The 26,600-nt window shown below is 45.8% G+C and overlaps 1 protein-coding gene and 1 long non-coding RNA gene across 3 annotated transcripts in view; both read left to right on the plus strand.

Annotated features, from left to right (window-relative positions):
* The window catches only part of ATXN10 (ataxin 10), a 153,359-nt gene extending 132,856 nt beyond the window's left edge, over window positions 1-20,503 (plus strand). The window contains exons 11-12 of the mRNA XM_082350835.1: window positions 19,533-19,720; window positions 20,199-20,503. Coding sequence (XP_082206961.1) covers window positions 19,533-19,720; window positions 20,199-20,201 — 191 coding nt within the window. The 3' untranslated portion in view covers window positions 20,202-20,503. The remainder of the gene's footprint in view (window positions 1-19,532; window positions 19,721-20,198) is intronic.
* Window positions 491-19,526, plus strand: LOC309608657. Of its 2 annotated transcripts, none has more exons than XR_014233040.1 (4): window positions 491-592; window positions 912-8,192; window positions 13,234-13,282; window positions 18,060-19,526. It is a non-coding gene; the product is annotated as an uncharacterized lncRNA (long non-coding RNA). The 2 variants fall into 2 exon arrangements; XR_014233041.1 differs by lacking the exon at window positions 491-592 and having other exon boundaries at window positions 3,649-3,758; window positions 4,641-8,192.
* Window positions 20,504-26,600: the final 6,097 nt, after the last annotated feature.

The raw sequence follows: 26,600 nt of genomic DNA on the forward strand, positions 1-26,600 counted from the left end.
TTCCACAGTCCCCCTTAAGTGAACCTGCGTCCCTCATCTTGGTCTTCTGCGGATCCGTTGTGTTACCCTGCCACTCTGTGAACATAGCACATGGAAACACCGGGATACGTAACTCTTTCCCTCTAAAAAAGTCTATCCTAGGCGGGATCTGTGTCATATTGCACACCCCACATTGGACCCTGTGTGTTACCACAATGTGTTCCAAAGCATATTTTTTTCTGCAGTATCTTAAATAGCTGTTATATGAGGGAAGGCTTCTAAATAATATATATATGTAGGACCTGTGTTAAGCAGGTGTCTCTCTTGCAGGGCACCACGGAATCTTTACTGTTCTCATGTGCATTTTGGAAACTCGGGACTACAGTGCCACATCTTGGGGAATGCAGGAATTTTAGTATAAACATGGAGACACGTTCCATTCTGTACTTTTTCTTCATGAGGAGTCTAGCTTGTGACTGCGCCTGCCAAGCAGCCGCCAGAGGGAGGCGTTCAGGGAAATGCCTTAAACATTTCAGAATGGCACAGCTGGCCAAACTTGATGTTGTTTATAAAAGGCATCAGTGAATTTCCACACCAGAGAAGTACTTATGCGGTATGCACAAATGATATGTTTCTGCTTTTAATATCTTACTTTGCCCATCCTAATGTTCAAAGCAGAAATCTTTCTGCTGAAATCAGTCTTTCCTCCTCCGGAGGGGAAGGACTGTCTTCTATTGACTTCTGTGTCCCCAGCATTAAACAGCTGGTGAACCTTCAGTGATCATTTGTTCAGTTGTTGAGCTGACATTAATTAAAACTAGAAAACCTCTTAATGCTGTTTGGCTTTCAAAAGGTAAACTTTGGGTTTGGCTACCCAGTGATTTAATTTGGTTTTTTAAAGCCTCTCATTGATTCTCTTACCCCTCACCTAGGGTGATTGAAGATGTGCAGACCAAATCTTTCTCCCCATCCAAAGCAAACAAGTGCGCACACGACTTCGCAGGTTAGCGGAGGCCTCCCTGGGACCCTGTGTGAAGCAAGTCAGTGAGGGGCTATGGGTGGGCGATGCTCAGGTGCCACTCCCAGGCTGATGAGAGGGTAACACGCTGCCCCCCTGCACCCCACACATGCTCACACAGATGCAGGCCAAGGCGTCATCTAAATAGACCCATTCAGGGACTTCCCTGGTGGTGCAGTGGTTAAGAATCCACCTGCCAATGCAGGGGACACGGGTTCGAGCCCTGGTCCGGGAAGATCCCACATGCCGCGGAGCAACTAAGCCTGTGCACTACAACTACTGAGCCTGCGCTCTAGAGCCCGCGTGCCACAACTACTGAGCCTGCGTGCCACAACTACTGCAGCCCGAGTGCCTGGAGCCCGTGCTCTGCAACAAGAGAAGGCACCACAGTGAGAAGCCCACGCACCGCAACGAAGAGTAGCCCCCGCTCGCCACAACCAGAGAAAGCCAGCGCACAGCAACGAAGACCCAACACAGCCAAAAATTTTTTTAAAAAGACTCAAAGAGCACAAACCTGATGGATTTGACTATATAAATAATAAACCTGTTCAGAATGAAAGAGGGAAGAAGACCTGTTTTACATAGCTTCTACGGTATCCTAGCAACTGGTTCCCCAGGGCTCGAAGCCGAAAGTTGGAGGAGTGGGATGTCATATCTTGCACAAAGCTCTCACAAAAGTGGACTCTGTTTCCTTGTTCAGGTGTTTGGCAAATAGTCCCAACTATTTTAAATTGAGATTAAAATACTTAAGGTTGTACTCCTTCAGATGGTGTCTACTTAGCTCTTAGTTGTGTGCTTCTCGTTTTCTTACATCCCTAAGATCATAGCGGCTAGAAATGAAAACTATGGTCAGCACACTGAAATGTTCGCATGTGAAGGCTGCCGAGCCGCACGTGTCTCCTGCGCACACGGGGAGGCCAGAGTGCGTGGTGTGCGCACCTGCCCACTGACCTCAGGCCTGCACACGCGCCTGGGCTCTGGGTTGGTCTTGTCAAGCCTGCCTCGCTCAGCTGCCCCCTGCCTCTCGGAGGTCAGAACGCATCCGGTCCTGCTCCATCTTGTTTACTTGCACGAAAAACACAATTGCTTGAGGTTTATTGTCACGTAAGGTAGAAAATGGGAGTCCGTCCTTTTCCAGGTGAGGTGCCCGGCGTGAACCGCGTCACCCTTGCTCCCACTCAGCCTGGGTGGGGATGGGGCAAGGCGCCCTCACACCAGAAGTAGTGAGACAGGGCCCTTGGAAGCTGCTCCCTTCGCCTTCCTGGCTGCCACTTTAGCCAGCTGGCTTTGAGGTGACACCGTGTTTTCTTAATTTTACTTCTCAGCCGTTACTATCAGTGTTTTAAGTGCCGCCATATAAAATTAATTTCAAACCAGAAACAAAGCTTTTGCGAACATTTGTTGCCATTAATTTTTGTTCTTAAGGATCTGCTCCTGTGGCTGATTGATTTAACAAATGCTGTCTGATGAGTGTAACTTTAGGGAAAGAACGTCGCTGGGGAACCACGTTAGAAATAACTCGCTTAAATGATTTCGCGTTAATAGTCTTCCGTGGCAGTTGTGAGTTTGCTAGCCTAAGTATTTTGAATTTTGAAACTAAAAGAAACTGTATGAAATATTTGTTTATTGTTGTATTACTTTTGGTTTTCTTTTAAAAAATTTTTGAAGACTTTATTTTTTAAGAGCAGTTTTAGGCTTACAACAAAGTTGGGAGGACAGTACGGGGACTTCCCATTTTCCCACAGCCCTCACACATGCAGAGCCTACCTCATCAGTAACCCCCACCAGAGGGGCACTTTTGTTTTTTTAACAGAAGTTGAACCTATGTTGACACATCATTATTACCCAGAGTCCATAGTTTAAGGGTCCACTCTCGATGTTGTACATTCTGTGGGTTTGGACAAATACGTAACGACATGTATCCATCATTGTAGTATCACACAGAGTATTTTCACTGTCCTAAAACTCCTCTGTGCTCCACCTCTGCGTTGCCCCTCCCCTGACCCCGGCAACCACTGATCTTTTCCTGTCTCCATAATTCTGCCTTTTCCAGACTGTCACAGAGTTGGAATCATACAGCACGTAGCCTTCAGATTGGCTTCTTTCACTTGGTAAAGTGCACGTAAGCCTCCTCCATGTCTTGTCATGGCTTGCTAGCTCATTTCTTCCTTTAGTGCTGAAGAATATTCCATTGTCTGGGTGTACCAAGTACTGGTTTTTCAGAATTCTTTTCTCTAACGCTGTGCTTGCATCATAGGCCTTCTGCACACCTCCCCAGTCTCTCTCTAGTATAACGTATAGTTGAAAAGAACTTTTATACGTCTTGACTTTGTATTTCAGAAGTTGTATATCTGACGTATAGATTAGACCATAAAGTAGTCAGTCTGAAATATCACCCTAAAATTCACCTGCATGACAGTTTCCTTCAGACACTGCCTCCCGTGGGGCTGAACTCAAGAGTCCAGGGAACCTGTCTCTGCACAGAATGTGCCGGACGCCTTTTGAAAGTACATTCAGCACACGGTTTACCAGCACAAGGACATCCGAAGTTTCAGTGCTTGGTGATCATACCTCACCTCTTTCCCCAAATGGCATTACCAAGCTGTCTCACCGGGCCTGTCGTCGTTGAGGTGGACTCCTCCGGCTGTCATACTCAGGGTGGTCCCCGAGGGTGAAGATCTACCTCCAGAAGAGCCGCTGAATTTAGAACAGAAGGATGGCTGCCTGCACACAGAGTGCGCAGAGCAGCTCCCGGCACGTGGTTTGTGCTTTAAACGTGTTGCCGTTGTTATTTAGATGCGTATATTTTTTTACAAAGTTATTAATTGCCAGTTTTTCTTTTTACATTTGCTTTCTTTACTAAAATGAGCAGTGAGTTTGGATGTGTTTAGGATGGTAATAATTTTTTTTTAATCTCTGTACTTACATAACACTGCCACCCAGAATCCATATTTTGTAAGACACTTGAGAGGTCGGGTTGCTGAAGTCTGGCGCAGAGAAGCATGCTCTAGGTACCCTGACTAATGTCAGTATTTTTGCCTGAAATGACCTTAGTCAAATTTAGCAGTGACAGGGAAGGGCCTGGTCAAAACATCGGTGTGCCACAGCCATTTCAAGCACTGTTAAATAGTAACTGGCTGGCTGTCCGTTTTGTGATGATCATTCTTAGCAGGAAGTGTTGGATTCTCTGTACCACTTATTTGTCTAGAACCGGAAGATTTTTAAAAAAGCCCTTACTGGGCGAGTGAGCCTGTGAAGGGATGAGGTCGGCCCTCATTGGATACAGACGAGGGGGCCGAGGGCCGGGCCCTGGAGCCGCCGGGGCAGGAGGCTGGCACCCCTGCTCGGGGGCTGTGATGGGGGAGAGTGACCGGGCCGGCTCTGTCCCAGTGCTAACCCTGGTGGCAGCTGTCCCACGTTTGTTCGAAGGGAAGCCAGGGGCCTGCTTTCTGCCGGGCGCTGACGGCCTCACGGGGGTGACAGGGACAGGGAGGCCTCCGCGTGCTCTGGCTTTTCTCGTCCTCACGGTTCTGTGGGTCCACGTTACCCCCCCTTCATTTGGGTAACGGTCGCAAACTCAGAACATGTAAAAATCAAGCTAACTTTCAGACATACTCGCCTTTTCCATTCTTAGCGACCTCAGGTCTGGACCTCTCCTCTGAGGTAGAGACGAGGTGCCTTTGCCCCTGGGGCCGCCAGAGTGGAGCATGGCCGTGTGGCCTGTGAGCCCTGGCCGGCCCCCTCCCCACGCCGGCAGCTGGCCTCTGAGCTGCCAGGAAAGGCCGTGTGGGCAACGGACGGACCTCTTCTTCAAGGTTAACTGAGTGCAGAGGAAAACAGGCCCCGTGCTGTGCAGAAGCCTCACTGCTGGACAGAAGCCAGGCAAGAGCAAAGCTAGGAGGTGGATTGCAGTTTACAACACAGACCCAACCCTGTGCTTGAGAGTTTTCACGTGACTGTGATGAGCCAACTTTTACAAGAGATTCTTGTCTTCATTTTTAGTTAATGGCCTAATTTTACAGTCTCATAGAAGCTCACAGAATGAAGACAGTGTCAGATGCAGAGAGAGATCTGCACTTTCTGGTTAAGGATAGGAAAAACCTCTAAAAAGTCAAAACATTTTCCCAGTTTTTGAGAGAAACCAAAATATGTCAGAATCAAAGCTACTCTGCTGTCTTTCTGTCCTAAAGCGCCTTCAGAAACCAGCACAGCTCTTGTTCACGTTTCCTCTGGGTGTAATTAGGAAGCACCAGGAAATCCTAATGGGTTTTCAAGAAGAAAATGACAATGAAAGTTTCCGATGCACAATCCGTCAGATACCCGGGCTGGGAATGGGCTGTACATCCTGGGCAACACTTGTGAGTCACTGAGACAGTGGAAGCCACAGAATTCAGAGGAGTTTTGGGGCGTTACGGGGCAGTATTTCTTAGGGCGGTCTAGTTGAGGGAACATGTGAATTGCATTTGGCAAATCAACCCAAACTTCAAGTTCAGTCATCATCCTAATTTTTTTAAATTGTACTTATCTTGAAATACAGTGTGCGTACCGAAAAGTGGGAAGAGTCTATGTGTGGTGTTTGCAAGTAATTGTAAAGCAGACATGTGTAACCAACACCCAGGTCAAGGCAAAAAACACTGCCAGACTTCGCTGAGCCCCTCCCCGTCCGAGCTCCTTATCAGGCATCCCTGCCCTCCTCTGGTTAGCTCCTGTGTATGCGGCCTACACAGTGTGCTTTGGGTTGGCCGTCTTTGAAATTCATATAAATGGAATCATGGCTTGCATTGTTTTGTCATTTGTCACTCAAAAGCATGATTGTGAGATTCATGCAAACCGTTGCATGTAGTTTACCGTGTAGTATTCCACTGCAAGAAGATTTAACGTTTATTCGTTCATTCAGTTGGCGGACATGTGGCACATTTCCACTTTGAGACTATCACAGTTAATGCTGCTGTGAACTTTTCCGTACATGCATGTATCCTGGCACGTGAGCATGAGGTTTTTTAAGGAATGGAATCTCTGTGTCTTGCGTATCTTCAGCTTCATTCTAGATGATGCCAGACTCTTTTTGCAATTGATCGTACCAGTTTATACCCCCATCAGCAGTATATGAGCTCCCTTTCCTTTACCTTCTTATCAACACTGGATGCGGTCACTTAAAAATTTTTGCCATTCTGATGAGTATAATATGTCCTTGTGATGTTATTTTAAATACTCTAATTAGTAATAAGTACATTTTGATTTTTTTGTTGATCATTTGGTTTATTGACCATTTGGATTTCCTGTGTCATGAAGATGTTTACGTTTTTTTTATTCCTATATTTATGTTTTCTTTTTTTTTAATGGATTCATCGGAAGTTTTTCTACATTCAGGATATAAATATTTTGTTCATTTATCAGTATTGTAGTGGTCGCTCCCATCCTGTGTCGTTTTATTTTGTTTTGTTTTTTATTTTCTTTATATCTTTTTACTGTCGAGATGTAAATTATATATAGTAAAACGCGGAACTTGCAAATGAATGTCTCAGCGTATGTATGCACCCATGTAACCATCACCCAGATGAAGACACAGGAATTCTCATCCCCCTAGAAGGTTCCTTTGTGCCCCTTCTCACCCAGTACCAATCCCCAGAGCTGTTCCGACTTATGTGGTGTTTTCCCTCTGTGGTTAGTGGGTTTTGTGTCTTCTTGAAGACCCTGAAGTTATAAGACTATTCTTCTGTGTTTTCATCTAAAAGCTTTATAGTTTTGCCTTTCCCGTTTAGATCTATATTTATCAGAAGTTAATTTGTGTTTATGATATACCGTAGGGTCTCAGATTTTTAAATTCCCCCTCTGGTTATGCAGTTGTCTCAGTATTGGAAAGACCTTCCTTTCACCGATGTCTCTGCAGGGCCACCTTTGTCATAAATCATTGTCTTGTGGGCGTGATTCCATTTCTGGCTCTCTCTTCTCTGTTCAGAATGTTGATCTCTTTCTCTATCCCTGCATGGTACTGTCTTAATTACTATGACGTTATCATCTTGATAGCAGGTAGAGGACATTTTGGGTGTTAACCAGTGCTCTCTGGCATCTTTATTGTTACTGTCGCTGGTCCATTCCGCAGGTGTTTCTTGAGTATCTGGTGTGTTATGCTCTGGGCAATGGTCCAGCTGTTGGGGATAAAGTGGTGACCAAGGAGGAGACGCTGTCTGTGCTCTCGCGGAGCCCATGGTCTGGTGGGGGTGGGCATAGCGTGTACCAGGCCTGAGGACAGGCGCTCGGCGTCCTTGGGGGCAGGAGCCCTGCCATCTCCCTCAGGAAGCCTCCCCTCTGTGCCCCGAGCCGCTTGCAACGTGCCCTGGCTGGGTCTGCTCCCTGGGGCAAACCATGTTGGATTGACCTCTTTTTCGGTCACCGCTGGCTCAGGGGGGGCGCATCTCCCTAGGCCTTCCCCACTGTGTCACACCCAGTGTCACTCAGCCCTTCCTGACTCTCCTTCTGGGGCCCTGGCCTCCCTCCTCTTCCCCTGGCCCCCCAAGCTGTTCCTCTGCCTGGGGTCTCCTCCCATGTCTACACTGGCCAACCCCTGCTCATCCTTTTATTTTTTTTTTTATTTTTTGGGACTATCCCTCTTAGAAATGAGCACATTGATTTTTTAAAAATTTATTTATTTATTTTTGGCTGTGTTGGGTCTTCATTGCTACACGTGGGCTTTCTCTAGTTGCAGCGAGCAGGGGCTACTCTTCATTGTGGTGTGCGGGCTTCTCATTGCGGTGGCTTCTCTTGTTGTGGAGCACGGGCTCTAGGCACGTGGGCTTCGGTAGTTGGCACACGCGGGCTCAGTAGTTGTGGCACACGGGCTTAGTTGCTCCTCGGCATGTGGGATCTTCCCGGACCAGGGCTCGAACCCATGTACCCTGCATTAGCAGGTGGATTCTTAAGCACTGTGCCACCAGGAAAGTACCCCCTGCTCATTCTTCCAGTTAGATTTAAATGTTATTTATTCGAGAGGAATCTTCCAGGATCCCAGTTCAAATAAGGCCCTCTTTTATTGTTTCATTTATCCTGTCATTTCACACTGTAGCTGTTACACCGGTTAGTAATGTGTTTATTTCTCTCCATTGGACGTTCCAGAAAGATCAGGACCTTGAAGTTCAGGACCACTGAGGTATCAGGCCTTCATCTCACCAGCACTTAGTTGATACTGAGTAAACAGGTGAATATACACGTGCACACCATCTCTGCTCCTCCTTCCCTCCATGGTGATGATTGCCTTTACTTTCCATCCCTTAGCTGAAAATTGGCAGAAGGAGACTGAAGAAACTCTGAGAAATGGTGTCGTATTTAACAAAATCTTCAGGTGCTAGTTGGGAAGCAGTGGCTCGTAAGATGCCTTTGAGCAGGTGACATATCCTTGGGTGGTGTGGTGACAGCTGGAGAACTAATTGCTGTTGATAACTGAACACACAGGGGTTCATCGACGTGAGTGATCTAGCTTTTTCTGTGACACCCATGATCTGTGGCCCAGCTCTGTTGATCTCAGGGTAATGCCTGTAACAATAACGGTAACTGTCATAACAGATCTGTATGTTCACATTTACTGAGCGCCTCTTTCATACCAGGCGTTGTGCTCTTATTTATAAGACTTCATGACCACTCTAGGAGACAGATACTATGATTATCCCCATTTTATAGCAGAGGAAGTTGAGGCAAAAAGGTTTTGTACCTAGCCAAGTCCCTGAGCTGGGGAGGAGCAGGAATGGCGATTTGAACCTAGACTTTGTGACTCCAGGGCCCGAGAACGTCTTCTCCGTCCTGAGCTGTCATTTGCCATATTGGGAAGTTGTTTTGTCTTCCCTTCATTGAAACTGAGGCAGAGGAAAGTGAAGCCACGCTCCTGGCAGGGGAGCCAGGACTGGGGGCCAAGTGCCTCTGGCCCACAGGTGGGCTGCATGTGTGCGCGGGGCTGGGCGCAGCCCGACGGGTGTTCCCCTCCTGTCCCCCTCACATACCGCCTGTCCAGCTTGGGCGCCCAAAGTCATAGAGCTTGTAAATGGCAGAGTTGGGGTTCCAGCCCAGTGCGTCCCAGTCCGCTGTCTTAGCCCTGCTGTTACGGACCCCGGGCTGGTCCCCGTCCCCCCTCTGGCCTCCCTCCAGACCACCCTCCGCACAGCTGCCGAAGGGGGCTGCTTGAGTTTTCTACTTCAGCCCTTCCAGTGGCTTCTCATCATATTAGAATAAAATGCGGACTCCTCCCTTCAGCCTGAAGTCCCTCAGGGCTCCAGCCTCGCTCTCCGGCACTCATCCCTCCTCCAGCGCACTCATCCCTCCTCCAGCGGCGGCCTTGCCCAGCTTGTGGCTCCTATCTCTGCCACCACCACCCCCCCCCAGCTCCCCAGATGACCGGCGTCTTTTTATCTGTGGTCTCAGCTCAGTCCCCTCCTCAGAGCAGCCGTCTCTGCCCTCCCTGGCCAGTGCCCTGTGTCCTGCAGTCACGCGTTACCAGAGGTCTGTCTGGGGCTGGTGCCTGCCTCCTGCCCGGAAGGTCAGCGCCCCAAGGGCAGGGACCTGCCTGTCCCGGATAGTCACTGTATTCCCAGCATCGAGCATAGGGCCTTCACGTTCTGCTTTATTAATGTCAAATGAGCACACAGGTCGTGGTCTGACCCTGAGAGACTGGCTGTGTGGTTAACAGAGAGTCTGCACTTACAGCTGCACCCCTTGCTCTAATTCCGGTGTAAGAGTCAAGAAGTGTGTTCTTTATAGAGGAGAGGAAAAAAGCACCGGAAAGCGTTAGATTTCTGTAATTGAATGAGGTTTCTTTCCCCCCAAAGTGGGATATCCAGTACTTTAGAAGCTTTAAAAGAGGCGTGTCAAGGAAGAGTTTAGAACGTAGTGTCATCACAACAACCAATTTGGCTTTTACATAGTCTCAAGTGTTACTGGTATTTATTTACAATTAGTGTTGGAGTGATTTGCATAGTATAAGTTTCTGCTGAGAGTTGTCTTGACTTTTAAATGGACACAGCAGCGCTCTTCCCTCAATGAGGGTGAGTGGAACCATAGGTGTGCACCCGACTTTCAGCTCACCTATTGCTAATGGAAATGGAAGCAGACAGCATGGAATATCCGCGGGTCTGTGCCTGCTCAAACCTGTGGGCCCACCCACTCTTGACTGGGGACTCTCTGGGAGCTGCTGGGAGGAGGAGGGGTGGAGAGGCCACCAGCATGGCCTGGGTGACCCACAGAGTTCATCATCCCCAGAGATTAGTGACATCTGGACCAAGGACAGTGATAACAGATGCTTAGGCACATGCAGTGTGCTGATGCTTTGGTACCTGAAGTAACGGGAAGATGATACCCAACAATTATCTTCCCAACAATTATCTTCCATAATTTAGATGGGGTTGCTTAACGTTTTCTACTCGAAATTTTAATTTCATTTTGAGCTGTTTACTGTTACTTCCAAAGGCGTCACTCTAACTGGTATCTGAGAGCTTAGCTTATCTTTTGAGATTTCTTTGAAGAGAAAGGGACTCTATTTCAAGTGTTATAAACCCTTCCGCTGATGTGTAGGCAGAGCTCAGAACTTGCGGTCAGGCCGGCCGGAGGAAGGACTGCACTGGGCCTCCCCCAAGTGTCCTCCCATCGGCTGTGGCCACTGAGGAGGGCTTAGGAGCAGTGGGGTGGGTGCTGGAGTCTGCCTCCAAGCCAGGCCCACCCGCTTCAGGTGTGTGACCTCGGACAGGACTTCAGCCTCCTGTGTCTGAGTTTTCTCATCAGTAGAATGGGTTGATAACACCTCCCTCAGGTGGTGTGTTTGTGCAGGTTGAATACTTTCTGTGAGTGCTTATAACAGCCCCTGACACATGTTGTACATTCTGCAGGTGATAACACCCGCTGCTGCCATTCCTTTATTATTATTACTGTTACTATTTTATGCAGATAAACTGGCAGTCTTGGCTTATATGAGAGACACTTAAGTTAATTCCTCTGGCAAAGCTTTGCTTACATGGAAGGTAGAAATTCATTCAAGCCAGCAATTCCTTTATTCCAAAGAGCACAGAGCACTGTAGAAATACCCTCCTACCTGGCTGCCGGGGCCTTGAGTGGGCTCTGTCTCTTCTGGGCTCTCACTGGCTTCTCTTCATAAGTTTCTCAGTCGTCAGAGCCCAGTGATCTCAGGTTACATCACACCCTTCTGTGCCATCTCCAAAGTGAAGCTCACGGCCGGCAGTACCCCTGGATGTGAGTTGAGACTCTGGGGCAGTAGCTTTTCTTGAGACGTTTACTGTGTCCAGAAAGCCTCTCCCTGAGGAGGTCTCCCCTGCAGCCCAAAGGCTGAGGTTGTGTAGCGCGGGGGGTGGGGGGGGGGGGTCTGTGTGCGTGTGGTCATTGATGCGTCACGTACAGCTCAGATCTGACGAGAGAACTGGGGTGCCCGCCCTTGTTAGAGGGCGGAGGCCAGGCACCAGGGAGCATTCATCCAGAGGTATTGAAAGCTTCCCTCCTCCTGTGTGTGCCAGGAGCTGCAGCGGCCCAGCCCGGAGTCCCTGCACACAGGTGAGCACACGTTCCATAGCAGGGCTCAGGATGACACGGTGGCAGTATAGTGTGCGGGGGCCCAGGAGAGGGAGAGGGGGACCCCCACGTGACAGGCCCTGCTCCGTGTCGTGAGCCTCTGCTGCATGCCCGGCATGTGCCAGGCTCTGCTGAACACATTACACGCAGTGGCTCCTGTAGAGTCTCAGAAGTGACATTAGAGCCCTGCCCCAAATACACATGGAACCGCTTGGTGGCCCCAGGCCCTGTGGTTTAAGTTAGAAGTGGCCTTGTTTGGTTCTGATCTGAGACCTGTTGTGTGGCAGACGCCAGACCGACTGCCTCTTGCCACGCCGGGCTTTGAAGTGGTGAGTAAGATGACTCCAGAATGCGTAATGGACGCAATTAGTTTTGGTGCCGTAGGACCCTTTACCACAAAACCCTGTGGATGTGAGGTACCTGCAAGCCCAGCCCTCGCTCGGCCACAGGCGCTTTGGAGTGGGGAGCGCGTGGTGACTGCGGACCCGAGCGGGTATCATCTTCCCGTTACTTAACCGCCACACTGACAGGCTCGCTGGGCGGGGTGACAGCAGCCAACCTTGGGTGCCTGCGCTTCAGCCATCTGGGATTTGTGAAGGACGGAGGGCTCATCCCGGCCAGGGCCAGGCTGAGGGCCGTGGCTCCGCGGTTCTTCGCCCACGTGATGACACTGAGGAGCCTGGTGAGATGGAAAGACGGCTCAGGCTTCCGAGAGGAGCCTTAAAGCTGGGACCGGCTAATCTCTCCCTGTAGGCGGTCAGCTGGTGGAAAGCAAGTGGTGCATACTGAGGACGGTGAATGTAGCCTTTGTTTCAGAATCACTAAGAAACAGGTTGTGCACAGAGACAACACTTCTCTGGTTGACCCTTGTATGTTAGGATATTTCTGTCAAAATTCAGCAGTGTTTTATTGGGCCTTTGTACCACTTCTTAGATGTTCTAGTTCCCTAGAGATTTAGAGACCGAAAAGCAGCCTCAGCTTTCAAAGCAGTGGTGTTTCTGAGATGACTTTTTCCCTCAGTAAAGACTGAAACTCTCTCCTCCTTCTTGTAGGACATATTAAACCCAAGTATTATTTTATGATCTTCAGACTGTGACCTACAGTTTACAAATCTGGCAATTATTTGTTCCCCCACCCTCTTCTGTTAGTTGGGGTTTATTTTACTGTGTTCAGTATTAACGATTAGCCGTTAATTGGCAAATGAGAGAGTGTACATACACTGATCTATAAATGCTGTTAGGATACACTACAAAACCTAGAACAGTCCGCATCGGCACGGCTCTGAAACACTTGAACCACAGATGTGCCCTCGTATTAAAATGCAAAAATGCAGAGGGAAATTAGACATCAGATAGACCAACAATTTGGAGAAGGAAGAGGGAGCCCAAAGGGTGGTTTGTGGTAGTTACTGAACACACACTGGTTTCCAGCACCGTGAGGGGAGGCCGGGTACACAGTCTGCACGATGAAGACTTCCGCTTTAGTGTTCTGAGTGAGAAGAGTGCGTAGTTTAACTGAGTGACTTACATGGAAGTTGAGAGAGAATCGTTACAGGTGAAGGCAGAGCTAGAATGCACTTTACTGCGCAGTGAAGTTTCTCTTAACGTTTGGAGGTAGAGTTCACCTCTGCAGAAGTGGGTGGCACTTCATACAGGAACGCTAACGGTGTTTTTCAGGTTTATTTCCTCCGCGAGGACCCTCCCTTGTCTGTGCCCCGTGTCATAGGTAAGTTGCCCTCCCTCCTCTGCCCCCCTCCCGCCCGCCCCACTCAGGCGCCCCCTGTGGCGTGTTTGGACAGGTTCCTCCTGCAGCAGCCGGAGCCTCATTGGAGCCTGGGGTTCCCTGGGCAACCGTTTGGGAAATGCCTTTTTTTTTTTTTTTTTTTTTTTTTTTTCCTTCTCTCCTCAGAAAGTGAATACTTGAAGAGCAGGGCAGAGGTTGGTCAGGACTCCTGCAGACGGGGTCGGGGTCGGAGACCTGGGCCCACCGGGAACGCGGCCCCCGAGGTGCACAGTCTCTCCGACTCGCGTGGCTGGGAGGGAAGCAGAACTGGTTATCTCGGCAGGAGGGCAAGTCATCCTGTCGTTGTCACATTCCGTGCCCTTTTTTCCTTCGGCTGACGGAAATTGCCGTATTTTGAAGTGTTTGGTTTTCAGCAACATAAAACATTTTCAGAACAATTTTAAAACCGAATTACTACTTTGCCGTCTGAAAAATGATGCAGTTTTACCGTAGTCTGAGAAGAGATAAGTTTAGATGTGGAAGCTGTTTATTAGGCATCCTCACCTTGAGGGAAATCTTGTCAGGACGTGGCAGAAGAGGACCTGGTTTTGTGGAAGCCTCATGGCGTAGTCTTGCCCGGGGTGGGGCGTCCTGTTCTCAGGCCAACTTCATCAAAGGTTTCTGCTGTATGTTCTGTGGCCTCCTAAGTAGTATGCTTTGGAACGTTTGCCAGTACATAAATTCCTTGCCATAAATGGGTTTGTTGTCTAAAAATAATTTTTAAAAATATCCTGGAAGCAAAATTAAATGTAGATATTATGTATAGTAGACATATTTGTTATATGTATATTACACATTTTATATTAAATATAGATATATATAACACATCTACAGGTATATTAATATCTAAAACACCATTTATAGATACAATACATATAGCTTTGTCTGTACACACATACATATCCTGAAAAGTCAGTAAAATCTTTTATCATTTAAACTGTTTTAATTTAAATAGTTTAAGTTTTTCAGTGCCAGTTCTTTTAAAAGCTTATTTTTTCATTCAACAAATATTTATTGGTTCCTTCCATGTTCTAGGCCAGAGTTTTGCAAACCTTTTCTGTAAAAGGCTACATTTAGTCAGTAGTTTCGGCTTTGCTAGCCATACTATCTCCATCACAACTCGCCAGCTCAGCCGTTGCAGCGTGAAAACAGCCGTAAACAATTCATAAATGAATGAGCGTGGCTGTGTGCCAGTAAAACTTTATTATGGATACTGAAGTTTGAACTGCAAATCATTCTCGTGTGTCACAAATTGGTATTCTTCTTTTGATTTTTTTCCCCAACCATTTAAAAATATGAAAACTACTTTTAACTTGGAGCCATGCAAAAACACGGGCCATAATTTACCACCCCCTGTTCTCAGCAGCCTTCTGGACACAGCAGTGACCAGAGCAGAGTCCCTGTCAGAGCGGGGCCTGCGTCCCGGCCACCTGCAGGACTTTAAGTAGCACTGATTTCGATAACTGAAAGTTAGGTGGCGTCTTCCTCATCAGACAGTTTCAGGTTTAATGTTTTAACTCACCTGACTTGACTTTAAAAGTGAATACGGCACATAAATCTGCTGGTCGTGGACTCTTCTTCTGTCTCGGTTAGTCCCCCAGCCTACATCCTTCTGCCCTGCCCTGTCTCCTCACCTACCTGGTGCAGGGCTGCAGGGCTCAGCGTGGAGCCCGCGTCCCCCCGAATCCCGATGCACCGCTGCCACCACACGCGTGCTCGGGGTCCAGGGGCCGCTTCTCGCTTGGACTCACCAGGCCCTGTGGTTTCCAGGTGCTCAGTCCCACGCTCATCTCTGTGGCTCCTTCAAGACACCACGTGTTCTGATGAAGAGCCGGCTGGACTGTCGAGTCCTCACCCTAGTGCTGATCGCAGGGTTCTTTGAAGGCAGTTTTGTAACAAACAGGCTCACGCCTTCTATTTGGAGTCGCCATGGAAACGTTAGAAGCTCTCTTTCTAAAGCCAAGCAGACAATAAAGCACTTCGAGTGTTAAAGATTAGAGGCTCTAGAAGATGTTTAATTTTCTCCCCCACTCTTGCTTGCTTTCTGTCTCTGTAGAGGGGGAACAAGAGGGCGATGTGAATATTAACCGGGGCACGCTTTCATCTCCCTGTGACCCTCGAGGCTCGGCCTTTCCTGCGCTAACGAGGGGAGTTGTGCATATTCATAAGCCGGGCTTGGGCATCAGACACAGCTCACGGGGGACCGGCTTTCCGTGCTTCTCTTTTCAACGCAAACGTTATGAAAGCAACGACTATTAAAATTTGGTTTTGTAATTATTATTAAGTCGGAGACCCTAGACAGTAGTGCCAAAATGTTCCCACTGGAAATAGGGACAAATTAGAGGACCTTTCTGTGGTATTTAATTTATAGGCAGACAGTACAAACCCCAAGATGCCGTGCTTGCTTAAGGTAGAGATGTAGCGCACACCTTTCGTATCTGCCCAAGAACAGTGTGAAGCAGCACGTCGTGAAATCCTCCTTAAAGAGGAGATAAGATCAGTTTCACTTACAAAGAATATGAACTATACATTTAAGTGACAGTGTTGGGGGTTGCACTGTTGTTCATGTGTTATCTCTGATATTCAAGGTGCTGGAAGGGCATTGACCCCACCGTGGCTGTATGGCCTTCCTCCCCCCGACCCCTCCCATGCCCTCCACTTAACGTCTTTTTGCCCTTTGAATACCAGTTTCGGAAGAAGACTAAATTGCCTTTGCTGCCTTGGGCTCCAGTGCTGCTTCCGCTAGGTTGTTGATACGGTGGCTGTACCGGGAACCTGCTCCTTGTGAGACTGGTGACGGTCACGTTTGTTCCTGAAGCCGTGCGGCCCAGCAGGTCTGTCCATCAGGAAAATCGTCATTAATCTCATCCTCTTCCGTGCTCCTTTTTTCCTGCATATAAAATGGGGATCATGTAAGTTTTTCTACAGAAATGAGATACTAAACACTTCTTAGAACACCGTTACGGGACTTCCACAAAATGTGCTAGTTACCCCCGCAGATGAACATGATTGAAATCCACCCTTGCATCTGTCCACATGGGAATTCTCCTGTGTTTTGTTGTCATGGACCTTTTATTTACACGGTCCAGTTTCCTTGCCCAAGTTGCATTTATATTGGTTTACTTTCATCTAATCTCTCAACCTTGCAAAGCCCTGAGTCAGGAAACCACACCAAGAACTGCTGCAGAAGGAAAAGCACAGCCTGTGTGGGTCACTACACTGCCACGATACCTTCCTACGTGCGCGCGCGCGCGCGCACACACACACACACACACACACACACACACACACACACAGTGAGTGGGAGATAGCGTTTGCTCATTTGGACATCAAGCAAGCATTTCCCAGCACCGTGCTTGGAACAGAGGACAGAAGGGTAAATAAGACATCAGACTTGTTATGAGGAGTTCACAGGGTGTTCAGGCGGACAGAGATATAAACAGATAATCATAGCTCACATGACGTCAACAAACACACCGAGAATCCACTCTGTGTAAGCACCTAGCTGTGTGCTGGGGATCTAGAGGTAGATTCCGTGTGGCTCCTGGCCTTGAGGCGCTCATAGACACCTAAGCAGATAAGTAAGTGCAGTGTGATGAGAACTAGTTTTAAAAAAAAAAGGGCGGGGGGTGGGGGGAGAGTGTTTTGGAAATACAGAGCGGGCGCACCTAGCTTATGCTGGTGACCAGGGGTGGCTGGGACAGAGGGTGGGCTTCCAGGAGCGTGAGCTCGGCTGTGCGCCCTGGGGGGAAGGGGCAGGTGAGCGGAGGCGTGTCCCGGGTCATGGCCTCGTGTGTGGACAGACAGAGGTGGGGCCTGGCGAGGTGATGCAGACAGAGCCTGGGGTGTGAAGGGCACCTGGCAGCGAGGGGTGCAGGGGCTCTCTGCAGGGGTCTTAGTTGCCCTGTAACTGAAACCATTTGACAGTTCGAGCTCTGGTTGGCGGTTCCTTCCCCCAGAGACACTCGGCATTGGCAACTGGCAGTGACAAGGCTGGCATCACATTCCTCGATTACAGAGCCAACCAACCCTCCAATTTTGAGGTGCTTTCGATGCATTTCTGGGAATTTCCCTTTTCTTTCAATTATATTTAAGTGAATAACCAGGAAGCTTCAGGAAGCAGCGTTTTGCATCTGTCGTTTAGCATTAGAGAGTTATACCTATGAACTAGAATCCTCTAGGCTTACATGCTTTCTTGCCTAACTTTACCCTCAGATGTTCGCTCCGCCAGTCGGTTCTCATGATCACCGCCTCCCCCTTTTCCTACAACGAGTAAGGAAATGGATTTGAGTAATGATGATGTCGTCCCGCATGAGAAATCAATTGTAGCAAATGATTCATTGTTGAGAAATTTACTGATGTGTTGGAAGTTTCTGTCGCCCGGGATCATTATTTTTATTCTCTATCCTGTCACAAAGTGGGGGTTTGGTGATGTGGCAAAGAAGGAGAAACGCAGATTTAGGTTTTATGCGTTTGAGTGTTTGTGTGGATTCATCTCCAGGAAAGGAGTACACTCTTCTAAGGGACCTGGGCTCTATCATGAGAGGATGACGGGTAATGGCGAGATGAGAACATTTTCCCCACCAAAGGGGGCGGCTAACTGTAGAATCCCATCAGCTGGGCACCGGCAATTCCCATTCTTTGCCCTTTGGAACAGGTTAGCCATTTATACCCCCGAGTGGTTTTGATGATGAACCTCTTAAGACCAACGGGTCCACAGCATTTGCTGGTCCTCTTCCTCATGCAGCCCCGTGGCCCGTCCTGGAGGAGCTGGAGAGGCGGGCCGGCCGGCAGCTGGTTCCTGTGTGAGGTCCGAGTGTGACCAGGACTGCGGGCCGGTGTGGGCCGTGTTGAAGGGACTAAGAGGGAGCAACCACAAAATGCTTCCTGAACACAAAACTGGTGCATTTCCTGTGTTTCATTTGCCTAACTTTAGTCTCAGGCTCACTTTTTAGTTTCCTTTGAGGTTATTGCACTAGGGAAACAGTTTGATTCCCTTTCTTTGTGCATATGGCGGCCTTTCTCTGTGGCTTCCTGTGTCCAGACGAGGAGCCAGAAGTGTCTCGGCCCCAGCCTCACCGCTGTGCTAGGATGTGGGACGGGATCAGGAGTGCTGACTCTTCAGCTGAAGGACCCGCCTCTGATACCTTTTGGGGGCACAGAGGCCCCAATTCTGGCATCAGAAATGCCTGCATGGGAAACGTCTGGTCATAAGGAGAAAGGGCTTTTTTTCCTGCTACCTTCCATCTGATCTTGGGCAGGGGGGCCTCTTTTCATTGGAAAAAGTGTCTGTTCCACGCTTGGCACTTTGTTTCTTCTGAACCAACAGAGGGTGCCAGGCCCACTGTTCTTGGTATCTCTCTGTGTCCCTGGATCCAAGACTACAGCAGTTTTTATACAGCCTTTAGAGAAGGACATCTAACAGCAACTTAATGCCTTTGTGAGGTTGACGCAGCTCTTGGTAACTAAATCAAAGACTTCCGAAAACAATGCAGTGATTCTATATTCTTCGTAAGGTGTCTTCTGTCTGCTGTGAAAGGCACTGCGCACAACATTTAAAATTAGGGCCAGGGCACGGTAAGGTGCAAGGATGAGATGCTTTCTCAAGGGCACAAGGATTCAGACTGAACAGTAAATCCTTCAAAGTCTTCCTTCATCTTTAAAATATGGAATGAGGGAAATTCCATGGTGACTCCCAGGAAGCAGTTCTTACCTGTAACTGGGCTTACTTTAAACAAGGTGATTTTCTTGTCTGATTCTAGCCTGGCATCTTCATGACTCATTCTGTAATGCTCTTATTCCTTGCCTGGTGACTCAGTAACATAATTATCCAATGTACGTGTGTGTGCGCGTGTGCGCACGCATGTGCAGTCCTACATACAGGCTTGTGTTCACATACTTCAGATGTGACTGCCCTAAGCCTTTGCTTCCTCGTTCGCTCATTCAGTTAAGTATCTCTGTGGGCCGGTTGCTGGACATCTCACACACTCACATTGGACATACATGTGTATATGTGTGTCTTATACCTTTTTAATTATTTCTCGCTTTGCATGCATATTCATAGCACATCCTCAAGAAAAATGTGTTGATTCTGGGTTTTCAGGGTTGCTTGCTCCTCTCCTTTTCCAGTAATGCTCGTGTGAAGTTCTAAAACAGGAAAGTACCTTGGCAGATTCCTTCACTGTGGTTCCAGTTCTAACCCAGTGGGTGGTGTATGCCATCCGAAACCTCACGGAGGACAATAGCCAAAACCAAGATTTGATTGCAAAGATGGAGGAGCAGGGGCTGGCAGATGCATCCCTACTTAAAAAAATGGGTTTTGAAGTTGAGAAGAGGGGTGACAAGCTGATTCTGAAGTCTACTAGTGACACACCTCAGCTGGTAAGTATGCCAGAAGGAGTGGCAATTCCCTTTCAGTTTGTAGAAAGTGGTCCCCGCTTCCCCATCACCTTGGGCGTGACACCGTTCCTTCATAAGAACATGGATGGGAGTAATTTTGCCTTCCAAGATGGCAAAGCCCTAAATTTAATTGCAAATAATTTTTCATTCAGGCTTTATGCTGCTGCCATTTTCTTAAGAGAGTTGAAATTTCAAACTCGTTCTAGGGAAAAAATAGAAAATCGTATCAAAATTTTCCCGTGGTCTAAAAGTTTTTGGCAGTAATTAGACTTTCTTTAAAAGATAGCTAACGTTGAGCAATGAAAAGAACAGAAAACTCCTTGTATGATACTGAATGAGTTGTTTCAGGTTTCTTTCTATTACTTCTATCATTGACCAAAATTCTCTGTATTTTTTTCATTTGACTGTTCTTGTAAATAGCTCTGTTACATCTGCAGTTTTGTTTCTTTTTTCTTCTTAGTGAATGAACTCTCCATCCAGAACTCTGAATTTTTGGAATCTGTTTCATGGATTTTTCATCTTCCGCAGTATGTGAAATTGCGAGTGTTTGAAGATTTATTAAGTACAAATTCAAGAACCCGTGAATGTTTTAGACAATAGAGTTAAATGCGTATAAGCTTAAAAGTGAAAGTACATGAGTATTCTGTGGTTTCTTTGCTTTAAAAACGTAATTGTCTGGTTTGCTTTTGTCCCCGTTGCTACAGTGTGCGTTTAAGTGATGTATTGTACTTACTGTGGCCGCAGATAATAAATTCCTCTTGTTGAGCGCATGTCCCTTCCTTGGCAAAGACTTGGAAGTTTGCTCGGGTCCACTTGCTCCTTGAGACGGCAAGTCAGCCTCCTTCCCTTCATTGTCTCTTCTCGTGGGGTTTTCTGGGCTCTGGCAGGCAGTTGAAGTAGTTTCTCACTGTGATTAATTCTAGCAATCTCTTTTCACCCCTTCTGCCTTTCCAAAACATTGACAAGACTCATTTCCAGTTAATTAATTCGAGAGATGCTGAAGATTAGAGGGCTGTCCCTCTTCACTTTAGGTCCTGGGCTGCGTTGTCACTGAGCCCTGTCCCTTTGGAATGTGGCGGGAGTTGAGCGGGTGAGGGAATATGGGGGCCATTAACTCTTCCCGTTCCAGATCACCCTAGGCTTGGGCTTCTCCAGACCCAGGATGTTTACCAGCCAGTGCCTGCATCTTCCCCACTGTTAAGGCTGTAAGTGGGAAGGAATAGTTCATGGTCGTCTCTGTGTGCCGGGCCACAGTATTAAACGTTCATCCGTGTCTTCCTCAGTTTAAAAAGCACCAGTCTTAGAAAGGCACACCACTCAGTTTTGGCCAGGGCTTCACTGGAATTGCAAAAGTAGCTTTGAAGAGGTGGGAGGTTAATTGACCTGTGTCTTGTCTGTCTGTCTGTATCTCTCTCTGTATATACACACACTCAGAGGTAGAACTGGATTAAGTGAGCACTAAAATCTTTGTAACCACCCAGATCATTAATCAACAAAAACTCTCGTGGGAGGTCGTGTTGCAGATGCTTAAAACATGTTATCTTCTTGAGCAGCCATGTTACTAAACTAAAATATCTAGTGAGATTTTGCACAATTCCTGTTGAACCTTCCAAAATGAAAACAACAAAGACCCAACCAGAAGTTTTACAGAAATACCGACTGTTCCAAAGTAAAATGCTCCTAAGTTTTTGTAGCCATACTTAAATTGCTTTGTTAAAAAAACAGCTTTAAGCATGTTAAGAACAAAATAAAAGTTTTCCCATGTGCGATCTAATGTCCTCTATATAACTGAAGAAATACCAGCTTCTAGGACTGTGATAATCTATGAATGACATTTTTTTTTCCTCTCATTTGTGACATTCCATCAGTAAAGAATCCTTTGCAAAATTCAAAATGCACGAAGAAGTCATTCTCTTCTGGGACACAAAGAGTTAAAACCTTATTCTCTAAATAGAAGTCTGGCCAAAGGGAAGAAGCAGTGGGGGTCCCTTTTTCCTTTTAACAAGTTTGCAATAGACACTTCTTTTTTTCCTCTCTCAATGGGTGTATGCACACCAGTGGCATCACACAAACATGTCGGTATAAGCCATATAATAACAAACACAAATAAATAAAAGGGAGCCTTGTGAGAATACAGAATGGGGTGATGGTTATGTGTTTTCTAAATAGGAAATGTAGGGCTTGCATAGTGAAAACATGCTGATGGCTGCATTGTGGCCGCTTTTGACGCCTTTGGACAGATTAATTCCTGAGCACAACAGCTTCCCTGTCCTCTGCCAGCGGACTTAGAGCTTCTGAGAACCTTGTTTTACATGCTACAGAGGATTAAAGCACCACCTCAATCAGTCATTTAGAAGGGGAAAAAAAAAAGGCAGGCCAGCCTTACAAAATTTGTAAAGAGACAGAATGGTCACAGCAAGTTTTGTGACGGTATTATTGCTTTCAAGAGCAAACTGACAAAGCAGTTCCATTTTTTAGCCTGCTTTTTTCTAAAAGGTAGCAGAGAAAGGCTTTTCTGCTTGACATCGAGTTCAAGTATTTGCAGAATGATTTCTTTAATACCTTAATAGTGTGTGTTAATATTTCAAAAATATTTATTTTCACAATTTTAGTAATACATTAGAATTTGTCCACGTGTCCACATATATGGACACGTGTCCACGTGTCCATATATATGAATACATCTCATGGGTTAGTAAATCTTAAATCAAAAAATTTAGATTTTACATATGTGTATCTTGTGTCCATTAACTTCTGAAGGCACTGATCTGCTGCTCTTACAGCAACACCTGGGATTTAAATGTTACTTAAGTGATTTTTCACTATCCTTTAATTATATGAATAATGATAATATGAATAAGTAAAGGTGTTGGGACAAAAATGCCAGTCTTTGTTTGCAAGAGGAAGACGTAAATATATATATATATTTCGCCATCAATAAGTTCTACACGTAAAGGAATCAATTTTTGTATGAGAGGCAGTAAAATTAAGACAATTTTTAAATGCAGAGAAGGGAAGGAAGTACTTTAACATTTAAAGTCTACCACAAAACCAGTCTTTTGGAGGAAAAAGCCCTCTCAGTGCTGTCCAAGGTTCTGATAATTTCAGCTACAGTGGCCTGAATATGGAAAATCAATTAAAAACCTTTTTTAAAAAAAGTTCAGATTTTTTCCCTTGTATTTGTATGATAGGATATCTGTTTTCTTCTTCCCTACACATTTTAATATATTTATTTGGATTTTTCAGGTCAAATGTTATCTAGATGGCATTTTACAATATAAATTTGATTTACCATCTACAGTATGTATGAATTTTAAAGGAAAGCTTTTTCTGTAAATGTAGCGGTTACAGTATTAACTCATCCATCAGACTTTCCTCATCACAACCAAAGACAATTATGTCAATGGAAATGACTTTCTGAAGGTTTTGATAGTTGTTTATCCTTGCTTAAATTGAAGCCTTAAATTAGGAACATTAAGTTAAATGTTTCTTTTTGTTTAAACAACGTAATGTACATTCTTCATCTATATATGGAATTGTGTTATGCTTCTTTTACTTCAGTTAGGCGAGAGTTTGCGTGACGTTTTACAGCCTGGATCTAGTTTTCACCGCCGTTGTGTATAGCATGGGGGTTGAGAGCATAAACTGAGTGAGGGCCTGGGCCCCAGGCCCCTTCTGCAGCTGCACAACTGCGGGCAGATTCTGTCATCACTAACGTGGGGCTTGTCGCACCAGCAGCGTCCAGGAGTGTGTAGGAGGATGAACATAAACGAGTGTGGAGTGCTCGGGACGGTGCCTGGCCCGTGGTGAACACTCGCTGATGCTGGCTGTGTTCTTGCTGCAGCGGCACGCACTTCTAAGCCTCTGACACCTTCATCGTGAGCCCAGCTGACGGACGTGCGTGGGAACTGCGCCCGGTCTCTTGCTCCCCCTCTCGCCACAGTGCTGGGCATACAGTAGGTGCTCACTAAGTGTGTCTTGTGTCTTTAGCAGATACCTGTATGATGCTTTCTGTGTACCACACGACGTTCTAAGCACCTTAAAAATATTCATCACTTAATCCTCATCGTAATTATACAGTCTGTTCCAGTATTAATCCCATTATATGGATGAGGAGGTTGAGTTGCAGAGGTTAATTCCCAGGGTCACACAGCAGCAAATGCTTAATGATTGATTGCTGTGGTTAATTAGAAGGGAATGAATGAGGGAAAAAATATGGCTTCTTTCCCCAGAAGCATAGAGAGTAAATGTAGCAGAAATGCCTAAACTGTGGCTGTAGACAGGGGAGGGCCAGGGGAGCTTCATGGGGAGAGCACGGGCTTTGCAGTTAGAACAATCCAAGCTCAAATCTCACCTCCACTTCTTGCTAGCTGCGTGGCCTTGAGCAGGTCGCTTAACCACTCTGAGCCTAAGTTTCCTCCTTGAGCAGTGTACCAGGCAGGTCCTGGGGATACAACAGTAAACAAGACATGGTCCGTGCTCTTGTGAAACTTACATTCTGATGAAAATGACAAAGTTAACAAGCAAACAGGTAAAAACAAGAGCGTCACATATTGTAGTAAATGCCATAAAGAAAATAAATAAGGTGAGGATATAGGTTTAGTTTTGACTTTCAGGTGACCAAGAAGGCAACAGTGAGAGAAAATTCCCTCAGCTTAGACAGATGATTCTTTTCTTTCCTTTAAGTAAGCTAAGTAGTAATTGTGAGCAACAGAGGGGAGGGGCTGTGTTTCCAGGGACTGTTCTGTCAGTTTCTATCCTTCCCTCCCTCCCTCCCTCTCTGTGCCTGGCTGTCCCTTGCTCCCAGCCAGCCATCTAGAGACCACTTGTGGATGTTCTGCCCTGATCTGCACGGCGTTTGGAGCCATCATAAGGTCAGCATGCAGTGGTCTGTCCTCTTAGTGAGTGGTGAAATAAGCAGACAAAAATAATCAGGAAAGATAGTAAACATTTGATCAGTGCTGTTGGAGGGTTGCCCCTATTTGACATGTAGAGCAGTACACCCAACAACTGCAGAATACACATTCTTTTAAAGTATATATGGAACCACTTAACAAAATCGGTCCTTTTGCTGTGCCATAAGACGAATCTCAACAAATTTCGGATTGAAATCACACATAGTATATTCTGACCCCAGTACAACTAAGCTACATATCAATACCAGGAAGGTAACTCGAAAATCCCCATAATTTTAGAAATTAAATAACATATTTCTCAAATACCTAAGGGTCAGATGAATAAATGGAAATTAAGAAATATTTTTAACTGGATGTTAATGAAAATGCTACATATCAAAGATTGTGGGCTGCAGCTAAAGCTTTTCTTAGATGGAGATGTATTACCTTAAATGCATATGTGAGAAGAGAAGACAGAAAACCAGTGGCCTAAGCATTATCTTAAATAGTTATGAAAAGCACTTAAAACCACAGTTGAAGGTTTTTAAAAAGAACTTAAAACCACAGTTAAAAGAATAAATATGAGAGCAGAAAATAATTAAACAGGAAATAACCACAATAGTAATATTTTTTAAAACACACACACACACACACAAAAAAAAGATAAAGCCAAAAATTGGTTCTTTGAAAAAATACATTAGATTGAGAAAACTGTGGTAAGACCAATAAAGAAAAAAGAGCACCTAGAAAATCATTATCACTACAGATCTCGTGGACATTAAAAGTCCATAAAAGAATATTGTGAATATTTTATATTAGTAAATTAGAACTTTTAGGTGACATGGACAAATTCCTTAAAAAACAAAAAACAGACATAAAATGAAATAAAATCTTAGAATATTTAAAATACCAAATCTTTAAAAATTCCACAGAGAAAACTCCAGGCTCAGCTTCAGCAACAGATTCTACCAAATTTTAGAAATACTGCTAACCACACGCAAACTCTTCCAGAAAAAAAGAGAACATTTCAGAACTCTTTATAAGGCCAGCATGATCCTGATATCAAAATCTGAAAAGTTTATTGGAAGAAAAGCAACAGCCAATCTCACACGTGGACATAGATCCAAAGATCCTAAACGCATTATTAACAAACTATATTTTAGAGATGCAAGATTGGGATGACTTTTTAAAGTAGTAAACTGCATTAACAAATTAAGACAAAATCATAATTCATGCAGAAAAAAGTTCACAATAAAATTCAACATCCAACATATTATTAAAACACCTTAACAAATTAGGAACAGGAGGGAAGTTCCTTATTCTGATAAGGAGTCATCTACAAAAACTCCCTCAGCACATACCGAACTTGAAGAATGTTGAAAATTGTCCTCTTGACATTAATAAGGCAAGGTTAGTCACAATTCACCACTTATGTTGGAAAGGTGAAATAGCCGATGAAAAACATCCCAAAAAGGAGGTGGAAGGGTAGTCGGAAAAGAACTCAGGATTGTTTATATAGCTAATGCAGAAGTCTGTGCATAAAATGTTAGGATGAATCAATGAGTATAGCCAGGTTACTGAATACAAGGTTAATATACAAAGATGCATTGAATTTCTACAGACTAGCAACAAACATTTAGAAAGTAAAAATTTTAAGCTCTGAAGGAAATGCAAAAAGCCAAGAATAGCCAAGACACTCTGAAAGAAGAACGTGATGGTTGAAACTATTCAAAGCGAGATTCCTTAGAACAGTATTTTATTGGCACAAGGATAAGTGAATGGACCAAGGAAGCAGAGCAGAGTCCAGAAACAGACCCTCACAAATGGAGACTGGGTATATGTTTAAAGTGGCATTACAGAGCATGGGGAAAGGGTGATCTTTCCAAAAAATCCCTCTGAGAACACTGAATATCTATAGAGGGTAAAGGAAATTGACCCCTACCTACCTTGTACCATATGAACATATC

This window comes from Balaenoptera borealis (genome assembly GCF_965194805.1).
Source record: "Balaenoptera borealis genome assembly, chromosome: 13".
NCBI classification, from domain to species: Eukaryota; Metazoa; Chordata; class Mammalia; order Artiodactyla; family Balaenopteridae; genus Balaenoptera; species Balaenoptera borealis.